General features: G+C 48.2%; 1 protein-coding gene across 1 annotated transcript in view; it reads right to left on the bottom strand.

The window, feature by feature from the left end:
- The window catches only part of LOC309679753 (S-adenosyl-L-methionine-dependent tRNA 4-demethylwyosine synthase TYW1-like), a gene marked incomplete at its 5' end in the record, with an annotated part of 124535 nt that overhangs the window by 48990 nt on the left and 60260 nt on the right, over positions 1-15285 (bottom strand). The window contains one exon of the mRNA XM_082493140.1: positions 13962-14097. Within this exon, the coding sequence (XP_082349266.1) occupies positions 13962-14097 (136 nt within the window). The remainder of the gene's footprint in view (positions 1-13961; positions 14098-15285) is intronic.

Raw genomic sequence — 15285 nt, 5'->3', positions numbered from 1 at the left:
AGAATAAGCGATCCAGACTGGAAACCAAAGAGGAAATAAATCAGATTTCATTATTTCACCTTCCTAAACGCAGCAGCCTAAGTCACATCCCCCTCCATAATCATTCTTCCCGTACTCGCCACCTTTGCTTGTAATCTACTTTATTGCTTCGCACTTCAGCAGAAATTCATCAGTTTATTTAGATAAAAATCTCTAGAAATAAAACAAAGTATGGCAACGACTTTGTTCTGAGCCCTAAAAACGTTTTAAGTAAATCCAGAACCCTGACTGCTCCTTATCCATTTTTCATGGACTCGTTTTTAACACACTGACTGGTGTAAATCAGCACCAACTGTATTCCTGTGATTCTTTTCAATATTTCTAGGGCAGTTTCAAGGAATTACCATGTACAATTTATACCAAGGGGGGAAGGGGGACTCCAAGGCAATGTAACTTAAAATAGAAGAATAGCATTAAAACAGATCATATCACATCATCAGGAAAAAAACCACACACACACACACACACACACACACACACACACACACACACACACACACACACACACACTTCAAGCTCGCTGTTAAACAGACCACACAGCCCGACGATGTTTCATTTCCTGGGGAAACAGAGTATGTTTAACACCCAACAGCCAGAAAAAGCATCAGCAGGAGCCTGGGTAGCGCTCCCGCTGCGCCAAAGAGTCGTCGCAACCGAAATCTGAGCGGAAAGCGAACTCGGGAAACTAAAAGAACCCCTTCACCGGGATAAAAGCCTTCAGCCACGCTCCGAGTTTGTGCCCCGGTCCCGCTGACTTTGAAAGGACCTAAAGCAGACGCTTGACAGGGGATGCTCCTGTGAAGGCTCCCAAATATAGGCGAGATCAGGACCTTTTCTGCATGGGCGTCTTCCAATTAAGCGCGGGGGCAGTCCGGTGGGTGGGAGCAGCAGCTGCGGCAGCAGCAGGGACCTGCCACGCTGCCGCCGAGTGACAAGCTCTTTGTCCAGCGCCAGCTGCTGCTCTTCAACACAAAGTGAGGACGAGCACAGGAGCCGACCTGCTCGGCCACCTTGGCTCCATCCCATCTGCAAAACAGCTCCTTCGTCAAAAAGAGGCAAAATCCAGGAGAATCACTGACTGGCTTTGATCTGACCATTAAAATTATTTTTATTTAAGCTGAGCAGGAGCCTCCACCTTCATCTGGGCCAGCACTAGAGGATGGACCTCTAGTGGGAGGTGGCCCTGCTCATGTCAGGGGGATTAGAACTAGATGATCTTTAAGGTCCTTTCCAACCTAAACCATTCTGTGATGATTCTATGATAGGGTAGACGCTTGTGTCTGGTCATGTGTAGGAAAGAAGAGGCATTCATAGAATGGTTTGGGTTGGAAGGGACATTAAAAGACGCTCTCGTTCTACCCCCCCCTGCCCTGGGCTGGGACACCTCCCACCAGCCCAGGTTGCTCCAAGCCCCGTCCAACCTGGCCTTGAACACATCCAGGGATGGGGCAGCCACAGCTTCTCGGGGCACCCTGCGCCAGGGGCTCACTGCCCTCACAGGAGAGAATTTCTTACTCATATCTCATCTAAATCTCCCCTCTTCCAGTTTGAAGCCATTCCCCCTCATCCCATCACTACATGCCCTTGTAAAAAGTCCTTCCCCAGCTCTCCTGGAGACCCTTCAGATACCGCAAAATTGCTCTAAGGTCTCCCGGGAGCCTTCTCTTCTCCAGGCTGAACCCCCCCAACTCTCGCAGCCTGTCCTCCCAGCAGAGGGGCTCCAGCCCCCCCAGCATCTTTGTGGCCTCCTCTGGACCCACTCCAAGAGGTCCATGTCCTTCTTATGCTGGGGGCTCCAGAGCTGGACACCAGTATTCCAGGTGGGGTCTCCCAGGGCACAGCAGAGAGGCACAATCTCCCCCTTGCCCTGCTGGCCACGCTGCTGGGGATGCAGCCTGGGATGCCCCTGGCTTTCTGGGCCGTGAGCGCACATTGCCGGCTCATGGTGAGCTTCTCATCCACCAACACCCCCAAGTCCTTCTCCTCAGGGCTGCTCTCCAGCCATTCTCTGCCCAGCCTGTGCTTGGGATTGCCTCAACCCCCATGCAGGACCTTGCTCTTGGCCTTGTTGAACTGCATGAGGTTGGCATGGGCCCATCTCTGCAGCCTGTCCAGGTCCCTCTGGATGGCATCCTTCCCCTCCAGCGTGTCGACCGTCTTGTGATGGGGAAGAGCTGAAACAAACATGTCTCAGACTTCCTACAGCCTCCTTTCATCTCACATCCCCCAAAATGCTCTGTGACCCGATGTCTCAGGCTTGGCTGCTTGGCCAAAGACGAGGGCAGCCTGCAGCACCCGGTGCGGTGGTCCCGAAGAGGCACCAATTTAAACATGTTACTTAATAGCACACAATTGTCAGGAAGTCAAGAGAAGGACAATGAGAAGAACAAACTCCAGACAAGGAGGGGAGCCCCAAAGAGGGCGCCGAGGAGGAATGTTTGCCTTGAACAATAACGTGCAGAATATCTTAACACACAGATTGAGGAGCTTAAAGAAAAAACTTGAATGGCATTTGTATGTGTAAAAAAAGAGAAGAAAAGAAAAAAACAAAAGAAAGTGAGGGATAAGAGCAGTTTAAAACCAGAGCCCAACTTTAGCCAAAGGCTTCTGGCTAAAGAATGAACGGAACGTTCACCAAAGTCACTTTGGATCCAGCGGAGGAACCCAGTTTCCCCCACGTCAGCTGCCAGGTGTGCGGTCTTTTTAAGCCACCCCAGCAGTTATTTATACATACAGCCAAAGACTTGGATGCTTCCTTACAGACCTCGGTAGCTGAAAATCTTAGCCAAGAAAACAACATCCCACTGCAATTTTGCAGGGCTCTAAAAGAATACTCCTCAAAAATCAGTGCTTTCTGCTCAGGAATGGGGAAAACAGGATGGAAGAATAAACTGCATTTTAAATAATCCTATAATAACGATGGTTTAAGTGAGCAATTGCAGGATGATGAAAAATGAAGAGGCATCACGTCTGTAAGGCAAAAAGAACCCATAGTTTGACAAAACGTCAGCGCTTTCATGGGTACAACTCGCAGCCAGCGATGCAGATACAACGGACGCGTGACTAACGGCACGGCACAGGCTCGGCCGGAGCCTGGGAAGGGTCTATTGTACTTAAGAGAATAAACTGACACTCGTTATCTCGGGAACCAACAAACCAGCAACACAACTTCAAGAGTCAAATGATAAAAGCAGAGATTAATCCGCCATAAAAACATAATTGCCTCGTTAAAAATCACTCTCGCAGTCTGCGAAGCAAAGGATTTAGAGTATTTTTCTTCTGGGTTTTGTCCAAATCATCTAAAAATAGAACTGAAAGCCCCACCACGACTTGCTGAAAATGCTGCCCACTTCATTTAACAGAGAACAACATAAACAAGGAGTCCGAAATAAATTTCTTTCTTATTGATCAAGCAATCCTCGCAAGCCCGCTGCTCTTGTAAAGCCCTAACTCAGGAGTTAGGCTCTAAAGTAACAAACATCCTGGAAAGGTAAATAAGCTTTAAACATTTTAACTGCCTATTCCATTAAATAGCCAAACTCCAGCTTGAGCCAGGGACTGAGAGCGCTCCTGCACGGTGCTGGAGCAGAGCAAGACGTGCCAGGAGGTGACGTGTGGAAAAGGGACATTGCCCATCCGAGCACGCACGGGAGTGATGCTCCGCACGGGAGTGATGCTCCGCACAGACAGGGTTGTAAAAGCAGCCCCTGAACAGCCCCGTGTAACACGCTCGGGGGGCTGGAGATCAATCCTGCTGCAGCGAAATGGCTGTTTGCCAGCGGCCACTGTTAACCCCCTCCCAACACTGCTCACCAGCGCTGCCCAAGCATTGGGATGCAGCACCGGGAGCCCTTCAGCAGCTCCCGCAGGCTTTGTACCTGCCGCTTTGCTTTGAGCGGTTACCCTCCGAGCTTTAGCCTCGCGGAGCTGGACTCCTTTCAGTTCCCACTGGTTTACAGGATTACTCCCTGCAGATAAACTCAAGGAAAATCTGTAGAGCCTCACCGCTTCAGAGGGGGCAGCGATACGTGAACTCCTCAGCCCTTGCTCCATGGTTTCCATCTGCTCCGTGTCCCCTCCTGGCCGCCCCAGTCTCACGGCAGGCTCAGCAGCACGGCTGGAGAGACCGCAGACTGGCCGCCCACGAGGAGGGAATCACTTCTGCTGGCAAAGGAACTGCCACTACCTTTCTCTGCAGCACTCCGGTCCCCTTGCACCGCATAAAGATGCGCCCAGCAACCATCTCCCCTGTCTCGACACGCTGAAAGCCACTAAAAGCTCCTGCACATGTCCCAGCACCACTGGGTGACCATCAGAGACTGCATCCCCTGTGCAAGGCTGCTTATACCAACTGGAGGGACATCCCCATGTATGCCAGCTCCAAAGGGGACAGTCACAGGCAAGGTTCATCTCTGCTCAGTCCCACTCCTGTGCGTGACGTCCTCAAGAGCAGAGACATAAGCATGAAGTAACTGAGCATCTCTGAAAGCTACCGCATGGGACGCTCTTGAAGCGTCACACCAAACATTAGAGCTCTCACTTGCCACCATGTAGCATCCCACTGTCCCCACCTCTCTCATTGCTCCATCAGATTCATAAGTCAGCTCCCCACAGACCACTGCAACAGAAGCAATGCATGAAAACGGAGTGTTTAGAGCAGGGGAGCACCTCTCCTATGAGGAGAGGCTGAGACAGTTGAGGGTGTTCAGCCTGGCGAAGAGAAGGCTCCAGGGAGACCTTAGAGCAGCTTTGCAGTATCTGAAGTGGCTCCAGGAGAGCTGGGGAGGGACTTTTTACAAGGGCATGGAGTGATGGGACAAGGGGGAATGGCTTCAAACTGGAAGAGGGGAGATTTAGATGAGATATTAGGAAGGAATTTTTCATCCTGAGGGTGGTGAGCCCCTGGCACAGGTTGCCCCGAGAAGCCGTGGCTGCCCCATCCCTGGAGGTGTTCAAGGCCGGGTTGGACGGGGCTTGGAGCAACCTGGGCTGGGGGGCGGTGTCCCTGCCCAGGGCAGGGGGGTTGGAACTCAATGATCTTCAAGGTCCCTTCCAACCCAAACCATTCTATGATTAGCTCAATGCAACAGAGGCTGCGTGATGAAAGAGAGAGAATTAACCTCTTAACGCAAATTGCGGAAGTAATCCAAAGTCATGGCAAAACCCAGGGCCGGTGTCAGGGTCTAAAATGCCCAATTTCGTTCCTGCAGAGCAGCTGGGGAGCAGCCAACTACGCAAACCTGTCTAAGCACGAACCTCAGGCACGAGGCGCCATGCACTGCTACTGATGAGCACCATCTCCTCACCTAGTGCCACCGAGGCACACCTTCAACCGTTAGATTACCTTACGGTTGCGGAAGGTGGGGATCCACCTCTCTGGTAGTCTGAACGATGGCAATTTTCTATTCAGTCAACTGCCGGCACAGCCAGAGGCTTGGGCAGGAAGGCTGTCCAGGAAACACTGGATGAAGAAGATGCTACTCTACACAGTCTTTACCTTCTGTAAAGGAGTCCAAGTTCAACCTGTAACAGAGTAATAAAGTCTTGCACATTTCAAAGGTATCCATGAGCCTGACAGATGGATTTAAAAATTATGGTGCTTCTTAAAAAAAAAAAAAAAAAAAAAAAAAAAAATCACAACAAAGTCTTAATTGTCTCTGGATGCACAATGCGACTTCAGCTCCCACTTGAGGGCCCTGCCGTGGGGGAGTACCTGCTTGATGTTACCCACAACTCTGACATCTCAAATGAAAAAACATTCTTTTGGAGACCTAGTCTCTGCAAAAAACCTTCCGATCCTCTTACTTTCACACAAAGTTGGACTTTTCAGAAGAGCCCCACAGGGAGATAAGGCTCCTCAAGACTGTTAAGCAAATTTCATCCCAAAGGCAGAATGAGATAAATGCAGTGAAGTGGACACATATTTTTTCAGGTCCGTAAACAGCTGCATTAGCATTATGGATCGTCAACTCTCCAGTTCCGAGGCTCACCACCACCCATACTCTCTGTGCTCCTCTGTTCTTAGAACTAAGCAGTTAGAGGAGATCGTTTACAGTGCATCTAATATCAGTTCCTCCACCAAACAGATTTACGAGCAGCCAAGTGCTCTTCTGGGATAATGAGAAAGGGAGAGCCCCAAATTAGTCAGCACAGTAATTGCACCCGACTATTGCATTTCGAAATGGCTGAACAAGTCTGACAGAAGCCGAGCTCGCCCATCAGGAAGGCCTTAATTGTGTAAAAAATGAAAAATAAATCACCTTTGATTTGCCAGTTTGCTTTGACCTTTTGTCACTGTTACTAATTACCGGCTTTCTGTATTCAAGTATGTACAAGACAATAAGCTCCATAAATTTATATGAAAGATGCTCCAGCAATTTAGCAGCTTCAGAGGAGACTCTGAATCCACGTGTCGTAGTTCCTGCATTTCTTACGTTGGAAAATCTAACAGCATTGTCATCCAAGGAGAAAATGCAGGTCTTGGCTCTCAAGCACACAACTTGCAAGTCAACACAGTTCCAGATGGGTCACTTCAGCAGCTATGGAAATGACGGATGGGGCACGTGGTTTGAGAGGTCACAGATCACCCTACTGATCACAGCCATCACTTACCCCCACCAGCAAGTGGCCAAAGTTACAGATACCCAACCCACACCACCAGCTCCTTGTGGGTTTTTAAGGATGGAGAGCCATACAAAGGAACGGGGCCAAGGCACAAACATCAATGCGCAACAAGGACAAACAGCACTTCTTCGCGTTAGCTGGTTTATTGCTGAAAGTCAAAGGAAGTTTCGGGTCAGATTCTGCTCTCGCAGCCACTCAGGTACCCCAAAAAATCTGAAATGGGAGCTGAGGAAGAAGATTACTGACAAGCAAAGCACCAAAGACACGACTGTTCCCACCTACCTGCTGCAGGATCTTGCCCTAAAGGGAAGAACCAGAGGAGGAGACCAAACCCTCCTCACCTGCTTCAGCCCCAAACCAACTAAATGAGGTCAAATCACCTTCAGCAGCAGTTTGAGCCAAGTGTGCTGGTCTCACCCTGGGGCAGAGGAGAGCCTTCCCGGAGCCCACCTCGCCGGACGACACGCGGCACTGAACAGCCCTGGGACATCAAGTCCGCGTGTCAGTGCAGCTCCTCCGGCAAGGCTGGCCCCAGCAGCCCGGCCTCTGTCACCCCAACACGCCTGCCCAGTCCGCCCATCGGAGCTGACCCCCTATGAGAGGATTGCTCACCCCCTCCAAAGCAGTTAGTCTTCCTGATTTCATTTGCCCTGCAGGAGTCCATGAGAACATTCCTTCTGCTTTGGGAGAGCACCAGCACACCCATTACCACATTCCCATAAAAGCCATTTACTTGTTCGCAGTGTTTTCACCTCAATCATACACTCACCGTCCGACACACTCTTGCAGATGCTTTGTCAACTCATCTTTCCCGAGATGTCAAATGGATAGAGTCAATGCACCCGATAAATGCTTCTAATCCGAATCATCCTGCTAGAGCCATTGCTAATCGGTCGGCGACTGGAGAAACCCAACAGCTAATGCCTTTAGCAGAACAGAATGTTACGCAACGCTCTGCGCAATCCCGATCCACGGCATTTGGCCCAGTTACTTCAACTTCATAGGCTTAAATAAAAACATGTTTTAAAATAAAGTGCAGATACGAGTTTCCTTCGCCTAGTTGCCACAAGCAGAATTTTAGGCTTGCTCCTTCCTTTTTAAGAGTTCGCATAAACCCACACACATGCTCTGTCTTCTCAGGGTGCTTTTACACGAAGACTACTGCTCTATTTCACAACTACAGAACGAAAAAGTGAGAAGATGTCCCCAAGGCCGTGGAGCCTGTTGGGGGAGCCGGGAGTTCTGGCTCCCAAAGCCAAGCCCCAGGAAACAGAGCAGCCCTTTGCGAGCGATCGGGTTAATAAATAACAGAAGGGCTGGAAGGGGGAATAGAGACTGGTTTGAACCAAGTTCTCTCAAAGCCAAGTCTGGCATCACTCATGCAAGTCTCGAAGGAAGAGCTCAAGGCAAAAGAAAGATCATGTTTAATAAAGGATAAGAATAGCAAATGCTTCTTAAATGTTAAGCAGGAGAAAAGCTAGGCGAGCTGAGTTACGTGTGCTAGTTAAGGAGTGAAAGAGAAGAGTGAATGTGGAAGAGGAGGAGGAGGAGAGCGCTCTGTTTCTCCACTTACACTTCATAGGTCGGAGCCTGTTTCCAAAAGACATGGGAAGGGGGAGAAGTGCCTTCTACCAAACAACAAAGGTGGCAGCTGGGCAGCCTCTCCGCAGCCGTAACTGCTCCCCTGCCAAGAACGAGCCAACGAAGGTGGTGAGGGTGGTGAGCCCCTGGCGCAGGTTGCCCCCGAGAAGCTGTGGCTGCCCCATCCCTGGAGGTGGTCAAGGCTGGGTTGGACAGGGCTTGGAGCAACCTGGGCTGGGGAGAGGTGTCCCTGCCCAGGGCAGGGGGGTGGCACTGGATGACCTTCAAGGTCCCTTCCAACCTAAACCATTCTATGCTCTATGAACAGCCCTTGGGCCTGGCTACCCCAAAGCACCAGGCAATAATGAGGAGAAGGGGATTGATGTGGGATAACAGATGAAGCATTGGACAAGGACTAAGACAACATGGATTGCACCCCCACCTCTGAGGATCACCGGGTGGCCAGAGACACCTCACTTCCCCCCAGCCTCACTGCCTTGTCTTCATAAGACACACAGCAACAGCCAGCAGCTTGGAATAACATATTTTGATTGCAAAGTCTGTATATGAACATTTTCCCCCTTTTCTTGCCTGCGAGCAAACCAAGAGGTACTGGAACAGACAGAAGAAATAAGATTTCACTCCCTCTGCAGCCAAGAATCTCGCTGAAGCCTCATTTGGATCACTGCTTGCTGTAAGCTAAACTGAAAGGAAATGATGTATTTCAGCGACAATAACTTAATATTAAACATCGTACCTTTGTAACACTCATCATATCGCATTTCAAAAGCCTTACACCAGAAGCCTCATTAGCAAAACTATTAAAACAAGCACACAGCTGGCAGAGAGCATTTACTGCACAGAAGAGTCAAATTCTTCTAAATTTATAGTGGCAAAATTGATTACTGATTCTTACATCTGTTGCAAATTTTACATTTAAATTCTCCTTAAAAAGTCACTTAGCTCAGAAACGTCAGACTAGGCTCTACAAACCAGTTCCCCTCCCCCAGTAAACCACATAAATAATCTCCATGCAAATCAAATGTGCTCTTTTCATAAAAGCAATTGTTACTGTCACATAATATAACAAGCAATAAGAGATGCTTAAGGTGTAACTCAATGTGTTTGCGTTATGTTTGTAATCACCTAGAAGCCAAGGGTAACTTTGAAGAAAGGATCACACTGGATTAAAAAAAAAAAAAAAAAAAAAAGACTAAAGTAAACAGCACCAGATGCGAGCCTGAAAATGTTTAATTATGCAATCTGGCATCTTCTTCATCCAGAAATGTAGAAAGAACTACCTGTAAGCAGTGTGCAAATGCAGACCTGGAAGATGGTAATAGGAAACGGTTTTATATTTCATGCTTTTCTCTGGACAAAGCATCTCTAGCACCCTCCAGCAAGGAGCACACGGCCACAGGCACCAAATCCATGCACTGTCAAATACATGATATCCTAGGACAAGTAGAGCTAAAAATATCCCTTTTTGGTCCTTTATTAAAAAAGGGGGGGGAAAAAAAAAAAAAAAGCCATTTGCTACACCTCGCCTGTAGAGCCATGACCCTGTTTCTCTATGAAATCTTAATTCACTTGAAGCCAAAAAAGATTGAGGGCAAGGCTTTACCGGAGATCCAAAGCAGGAGCTGCGTATGAGGTCTAAAGACACAAGTCTAAGTGAACTCCAGAAAATGCCAATACGCCGTTTCTTTTGGGTTTTTTTTGTGACCCTCCTGGAAGGACAGGAAGGATAAGGTTTTGCTTCATCATCAGTTCCTGCAGTGCCGTAACATCTATTAACCTAAAGGGTTTATTTTTCCCCTGTTTGCTTTGTGTGTGGCTCCAATCTGTTTCCGAGAACATTGGCACCTGTCCCCTGAAAGTTAAGGCAGTTCAGCAGTGCCTACTTGGTGTCTGGCAGCACAGCAAGTACTAGAAGGTACAGCGTATCAGGCAGATGGGACAGGATTTATCACGATTAAGTCAAGAAAACACAGACAGAAGAGGTGACACCACGTCAAGGTTGGATAAGTGCTCCTCAGAGCACATGGGCGACACCAGGGACCTTTTTCCCCAGCGCTCATCAAGCCTGTGAACATCCACGGACCAGCAGCCACTCGCTTCAAGAGTCGCCTTGCTCTCTCAACAGGTGGAAAATAGCACACTCGGGGATGTTGCAACGCGATGTTGAACCACAAACGGGGCATGTTCTGCCGGTATGTCCATCGCCACCTTTTCTCCAGCTGTTGTCAGAGCACCTGGGTAGAAATCTGTAGGCACTTGTGCCACGCTGGGTCACCGCGGCCCCACTTCATTTATCAGCAACTCAGCAGGGGACTCCCATTCGTCTCAGTCAACATCCCTACGGCTTGAGAAAACACTTGGTGATTTATGGACGACAACAACAAGAACAACAGTTTTCCAAGTTTCTCAGCCTACAGAATCTGGTCTCGTAACGCTGAGGGGCACCGAGCACAAAGTCAAAACACAAACGGATCACGCGTCTGCCTGCGGGTGGATGAGAGCTCACAGAACATCGGTTCCTTATCTTCTTGCTCAGACAGCACACGTTTGGTTAACGGTATTTTTGAAAAAAGCATCAGCTTGATCACAGAACTTCAAGGGATGGAAAAATCTACCTCTGTTCCCCCCCTAAGCTTCTGGACCCTCATTATTAATTTGTACCTCATTTCTCATTTGGATATAGCATTACGAAGCGGCGATGGCTGGAAGGAATGCCTTTCAACCACTGGAACGGGGATTTCTCATCCTTCGGATGAGAATAAGGATTCACATCCGTAGTGCTTCCTCCAGGCGCTCGTCTATCAAGTCAAGTCACCTCTCAATCATTCTTGTGAACTCAAGGCTGTCAGAGGACGAGACTCCAAGACTTCTCAAACGTGACGTTTGGAAAGGGCACATTCTAAATTGCACATGTTAATGTCTTTCTCCTCTCAATTTAATTCAGAGGGCAGAAGACACATGACAAGAAACAAATGGAGCCTTCTGGGAGTCCACCTGCTGTTTAACATAAACTCCTCTCAAAAAAAACCCATTTCTTAGCATAGAAAATTTAACATGAAGATCATCTCAATGAGAATCACTCTAGAACTGATAAAAGTTGCTGCAAATAGTAGCAGACAAAGATGGGGTTTCTTGCTGTTTGCTGCAGAAAGAAGTATCACCAAAGATTTTTCTCTTTTATTCCTGAACTTCCTTTGAAAACGCCGTAGCAACTAATCACCGACGTGCCGTGCGAGGTTGTCAAATCATTCTGGGAACAATTCGTTATTAAATTCACTCCTTTATTAAGGGCTCGAGAACTTTGTGCAGAACTTCAGTTAAACTCATGCAATCCATCATCAGGAAACCCACCTCACTGAGGCGACAGACGTGACACGCGCCTCTGCCCAGGCCCTTCTGCTTTGGTTTTTCGCAAGACCGCAGCCTGCTTGTAGGTGGCAGGAGAAAGAACAGCCAAGGAGGACATCCCCACTCCTTTCTCACCTAGGACCGCGTCCTCTCCTCTTCCTTTCTCCCACTCGTCTATTTTGGATCATCGACATTTCGCAGCGGGACCCGTCCCTAACCCCGGTCCCTGCGGCACGGCGCACAGACAGCCGCCCGGCACACAAGCAGGGAACCGCGCAGGAACAGCGCTTGCCAAACACCACCGTGGCAAGCGCAGCAAGGTACGACTTGTGGTTTTAAAAACTCCCTTGGCCCATATTTTTTTTTCCCCAATGTGCACAGATCAAACCTATCCACGATTCTTATTAGCAGTGACTCATATCAGCTGCAGTGCCAGCTTGTCTCCGTCTCGGGAGAATTAAATAAGCCTGGATGGTTTGTCAGGCAGCGTGAAAATATGGGACTCGTATTTTGTTTCCAGATATATTAGCATCGCTTTCCCAACACAATGCATCAGCACTTCCTCACCTATTCTGAAACGGGAGCTGCACGTCTCGAGCATCAGCAGATGCGTTAGCTTTCACCACCTCTCATTCATCGCAGTCCCACAGAGCGGTGCTTAACATCACAGCTGAACACCCAGCAACGCGCTCAGAAGGAAAACAGAAAGGCGCTTCTGCCCAGGAGCAGTTCAAGACAATTTGGGGGTACCAGAACCACGTATAACATTAAGAGAAAAACCGAACAGCAGCTTCCCCAAGACTTCTCGCTGCCCCCCGCGTGTGACGATGCAATAAGCAGCTGAGTAGGGGTTGGCAGAGCAGTGTGTTACCAACCGGAGCAACTATGAATTGGCTCTTGTGTTAGCAGTGTTTCAAGGACCCTTCAAAGTGCAGTTGCCTGGAGGAGAAAACGCACCTGCTAGTTGAGCTGCTTTTTCCCCTCTCCTCTTCACCTTGACCAGAGTATTTTTAGCCCTATGGACAGACTTGCCAATACTTTCACCTTCAATTCTTCGCAAGGAAATTTCTGACAACCCACAGCAACGAACGAACCATATCTATCCGAGGTCAAGAGAGGCAGAAGGAAAGAAACTACGGGCAAAAAAAGCAAGTTCCCAGAAGGCTTTATCAATATTTTCCCCCCTTCAATATTTTAACTCCCCTTCTTCCCACAGCCTCCTCTACTCACACGGAGAAGGTAGTAAGTTTATACCCGATTTCAGTAAGCTCGGTTTGCCCTGAGATTTTGCTTAACAAGCTCCGCCGGCACACTTGCACGCAAGCAGCTTGATGGAGCCACTCGCACGCCTTTGCAGAAGAAAAGTGTCACTCAATTACACGGAGCCCCCCAGGCCTACTAATGTAAGTACATGTGGCAGAAAATGGTCCAACGGTGTCATCTCAGAAGGCAGAAAACCTCATTATTCAAACAAAACAGTCTCTCTTGTCTGTTCGTCTCAGCAGGTAACACGTCAACTCCTGCCAAAACGGTAAACAGAAGTACTTGCTTCCATCAGAGCGCAGTAGCGGCAAATAAGAGAGAGAAGACATGCTCACAAAGCACTATTCTTATTAAATCACGTGATGCTGGGGTCACAAGTGCTTCATTAATTACTACAAAAACTGTTACACGGTAGACTAAGCTCTGAGCTGACAGCAGCAGACACCATCCCACGGGCCTTCAGGTCACCGTTCAGCTGTCTCAGACGGACACAAACTACCACAGACGACAGCGTAAGGGTCCCCCTTGCTATTATGCTCGGATCTATTGTTTTGGGAAAATCTTCCAGAAATAAGCAGATTTCTATGTAGCAGGAGGGTGAGCAGAGCTAGTAAACTCTAGCACACACATCTTAACTGCCTTTATGTACTGCAATTTCAAGGGAACCTTTGCGCACCAGTGCTAAGCACCACACGGGGATTTAGGACCCTTCCTAGGCTTCCCCAAATTTCCAGTTTTCCTTCAGCAGCCTGCTCTTGGTGTGAACGCTTCATTAGGAAATCTTGTATTATTTTATAATCTCATCATCTCTCACAGCATCTTGTATTCACAGCAGAGTTTACCGCCCCGTTTGACACACATTCTGCCCTCCTTTTGTCATTAAGTTTCTCCCCATAGGGGGAAAACCCAAACTTGCTGGACCTTCTGCACCTTAAAGTACAAACTATGTCAACATGCTCCCAACACATCCAGAACCGCGGCCCCTCTGAAGCCTCTCAAGTCCTGAGTAGATAAAATGCAGAAGGAAGAAAAAAAAAAAAAAAAAAACAAACAACACATTTAAGAATACATTCTTAACTGGGTACCTTTTCAGACAAGGCCTTTAAACTGTCGAGAAACCTCTGCCAGAAATCCTTGAAGAGGGGTCGATCAATTCTCTTCAGGCTCTCTTTGGTGCTCGCATCTACGCTGACGTACAGCTGCGTTACCGGCTCAAGGTTCCTTGGAAATAAAAAGAAGGGAATTGTTGTTTTCAGAACTTACTGCTTAGCCAGATTTGTGTTCTCCTACCAAAGCACACACGAAATACAGTATTTCCGAACAAGCTGTTCTGCTGGTCCAGTAGCAGCAGGAACTATACAGTATTTACAGGCAGAGCTATCGAAGCCCAGTGGTTCATCTCTGCCAAGTGCCCATCGTCTTAATAGCGAGATGTTACAACCTACTTTCAACAAATACACCCCAAAGCTAAGAGCGTCCCATAGAGGGGCCTTGGCTGACATTTTAATTATCTGTTCCTCATTGAACCGGAACATATTTCACTCCAGCGTAGCTGTAACACATTCAGAAAGGCTTCCCAAAGCACGCTGCCAGGGGCTCACGCGAGGCACTGAACGGCTCTGCTGCTCACCGCAGCTCCCCTGGTTAAAAATCATAAAGCCCAGCCCCTTCCTCAAGTTCTATTTGCCCTGGCTTATAAAAAAAAAAAATAAAAAATAATCTCATTCAATAAAAATACAGCCGTAATTCAGCCAGTTTCTACCACCGGACATGTTGAACTTACCTGACCCGCAACTGGTAGCATCAGTCAAATCATTTTTTGAAGGGAACTCAAAGCTGTTTAGAAAATAAAACCAAGCCCAATCCCCCAGTGTGTTCTCCTTCCGCTTCCAAGGCTCTTATTTCACATAAATCCTACAATATAGTCTTTCTGCTCACATAATGCTGGTGAGCACAGCATCTGCGAGCCCAATACTGGTAACTTCTAAAAAAAAGATTAAACCTCCTGCGCCGTGTGAAGAGCCTGGGTGGAGTCTGACCCCTTCCACAAAGCCCAGGGGTAAAGAGGAGAAGCAGGAAGGCTGCAGTCCATTAGCAAAGGGATAACGAAGGGCATTAAGAGGAACAACCTAAAAACAAGCTCCCTCGTCAGAGACAAAACTGCTAAAGCCAGCGAGCGTAACGCACATCTGCCCCTAAATGCATCTTCCACCTCGTTGTCTCCAAGGGGAAACAACAGCATCCCAATCGCACCGCGGAACTCTCCGGTTCTTAACGGGTTTAGGACAACGTTTTTCGCAAATGTTTTTTTTTTGTTGTTTTTTTTTTGTTTTTTTTTGTTTTTTTTTTGGTGAAGCCTGTTAACGAGCAGACTACAGTCCCAGCTCCATTTGGTTCTTTGTAGAAGGA

This window comes from Vanellus vanellus (assembly GCF_965231255.1).
Source record: "Vanellus vanellus genome assembly, chromosome: 19".
NCBI lineage: Eukaryota > Metazoa > Chordata > Aves > Charadriiformes > Charadriidae > Vanellus > Vanellus vanellus.
The sequence above is the reverse complement of the archived record's forward strand: the minus strand, read 5'-3'. Positions and strand labels throughout refer to the sequence as shown.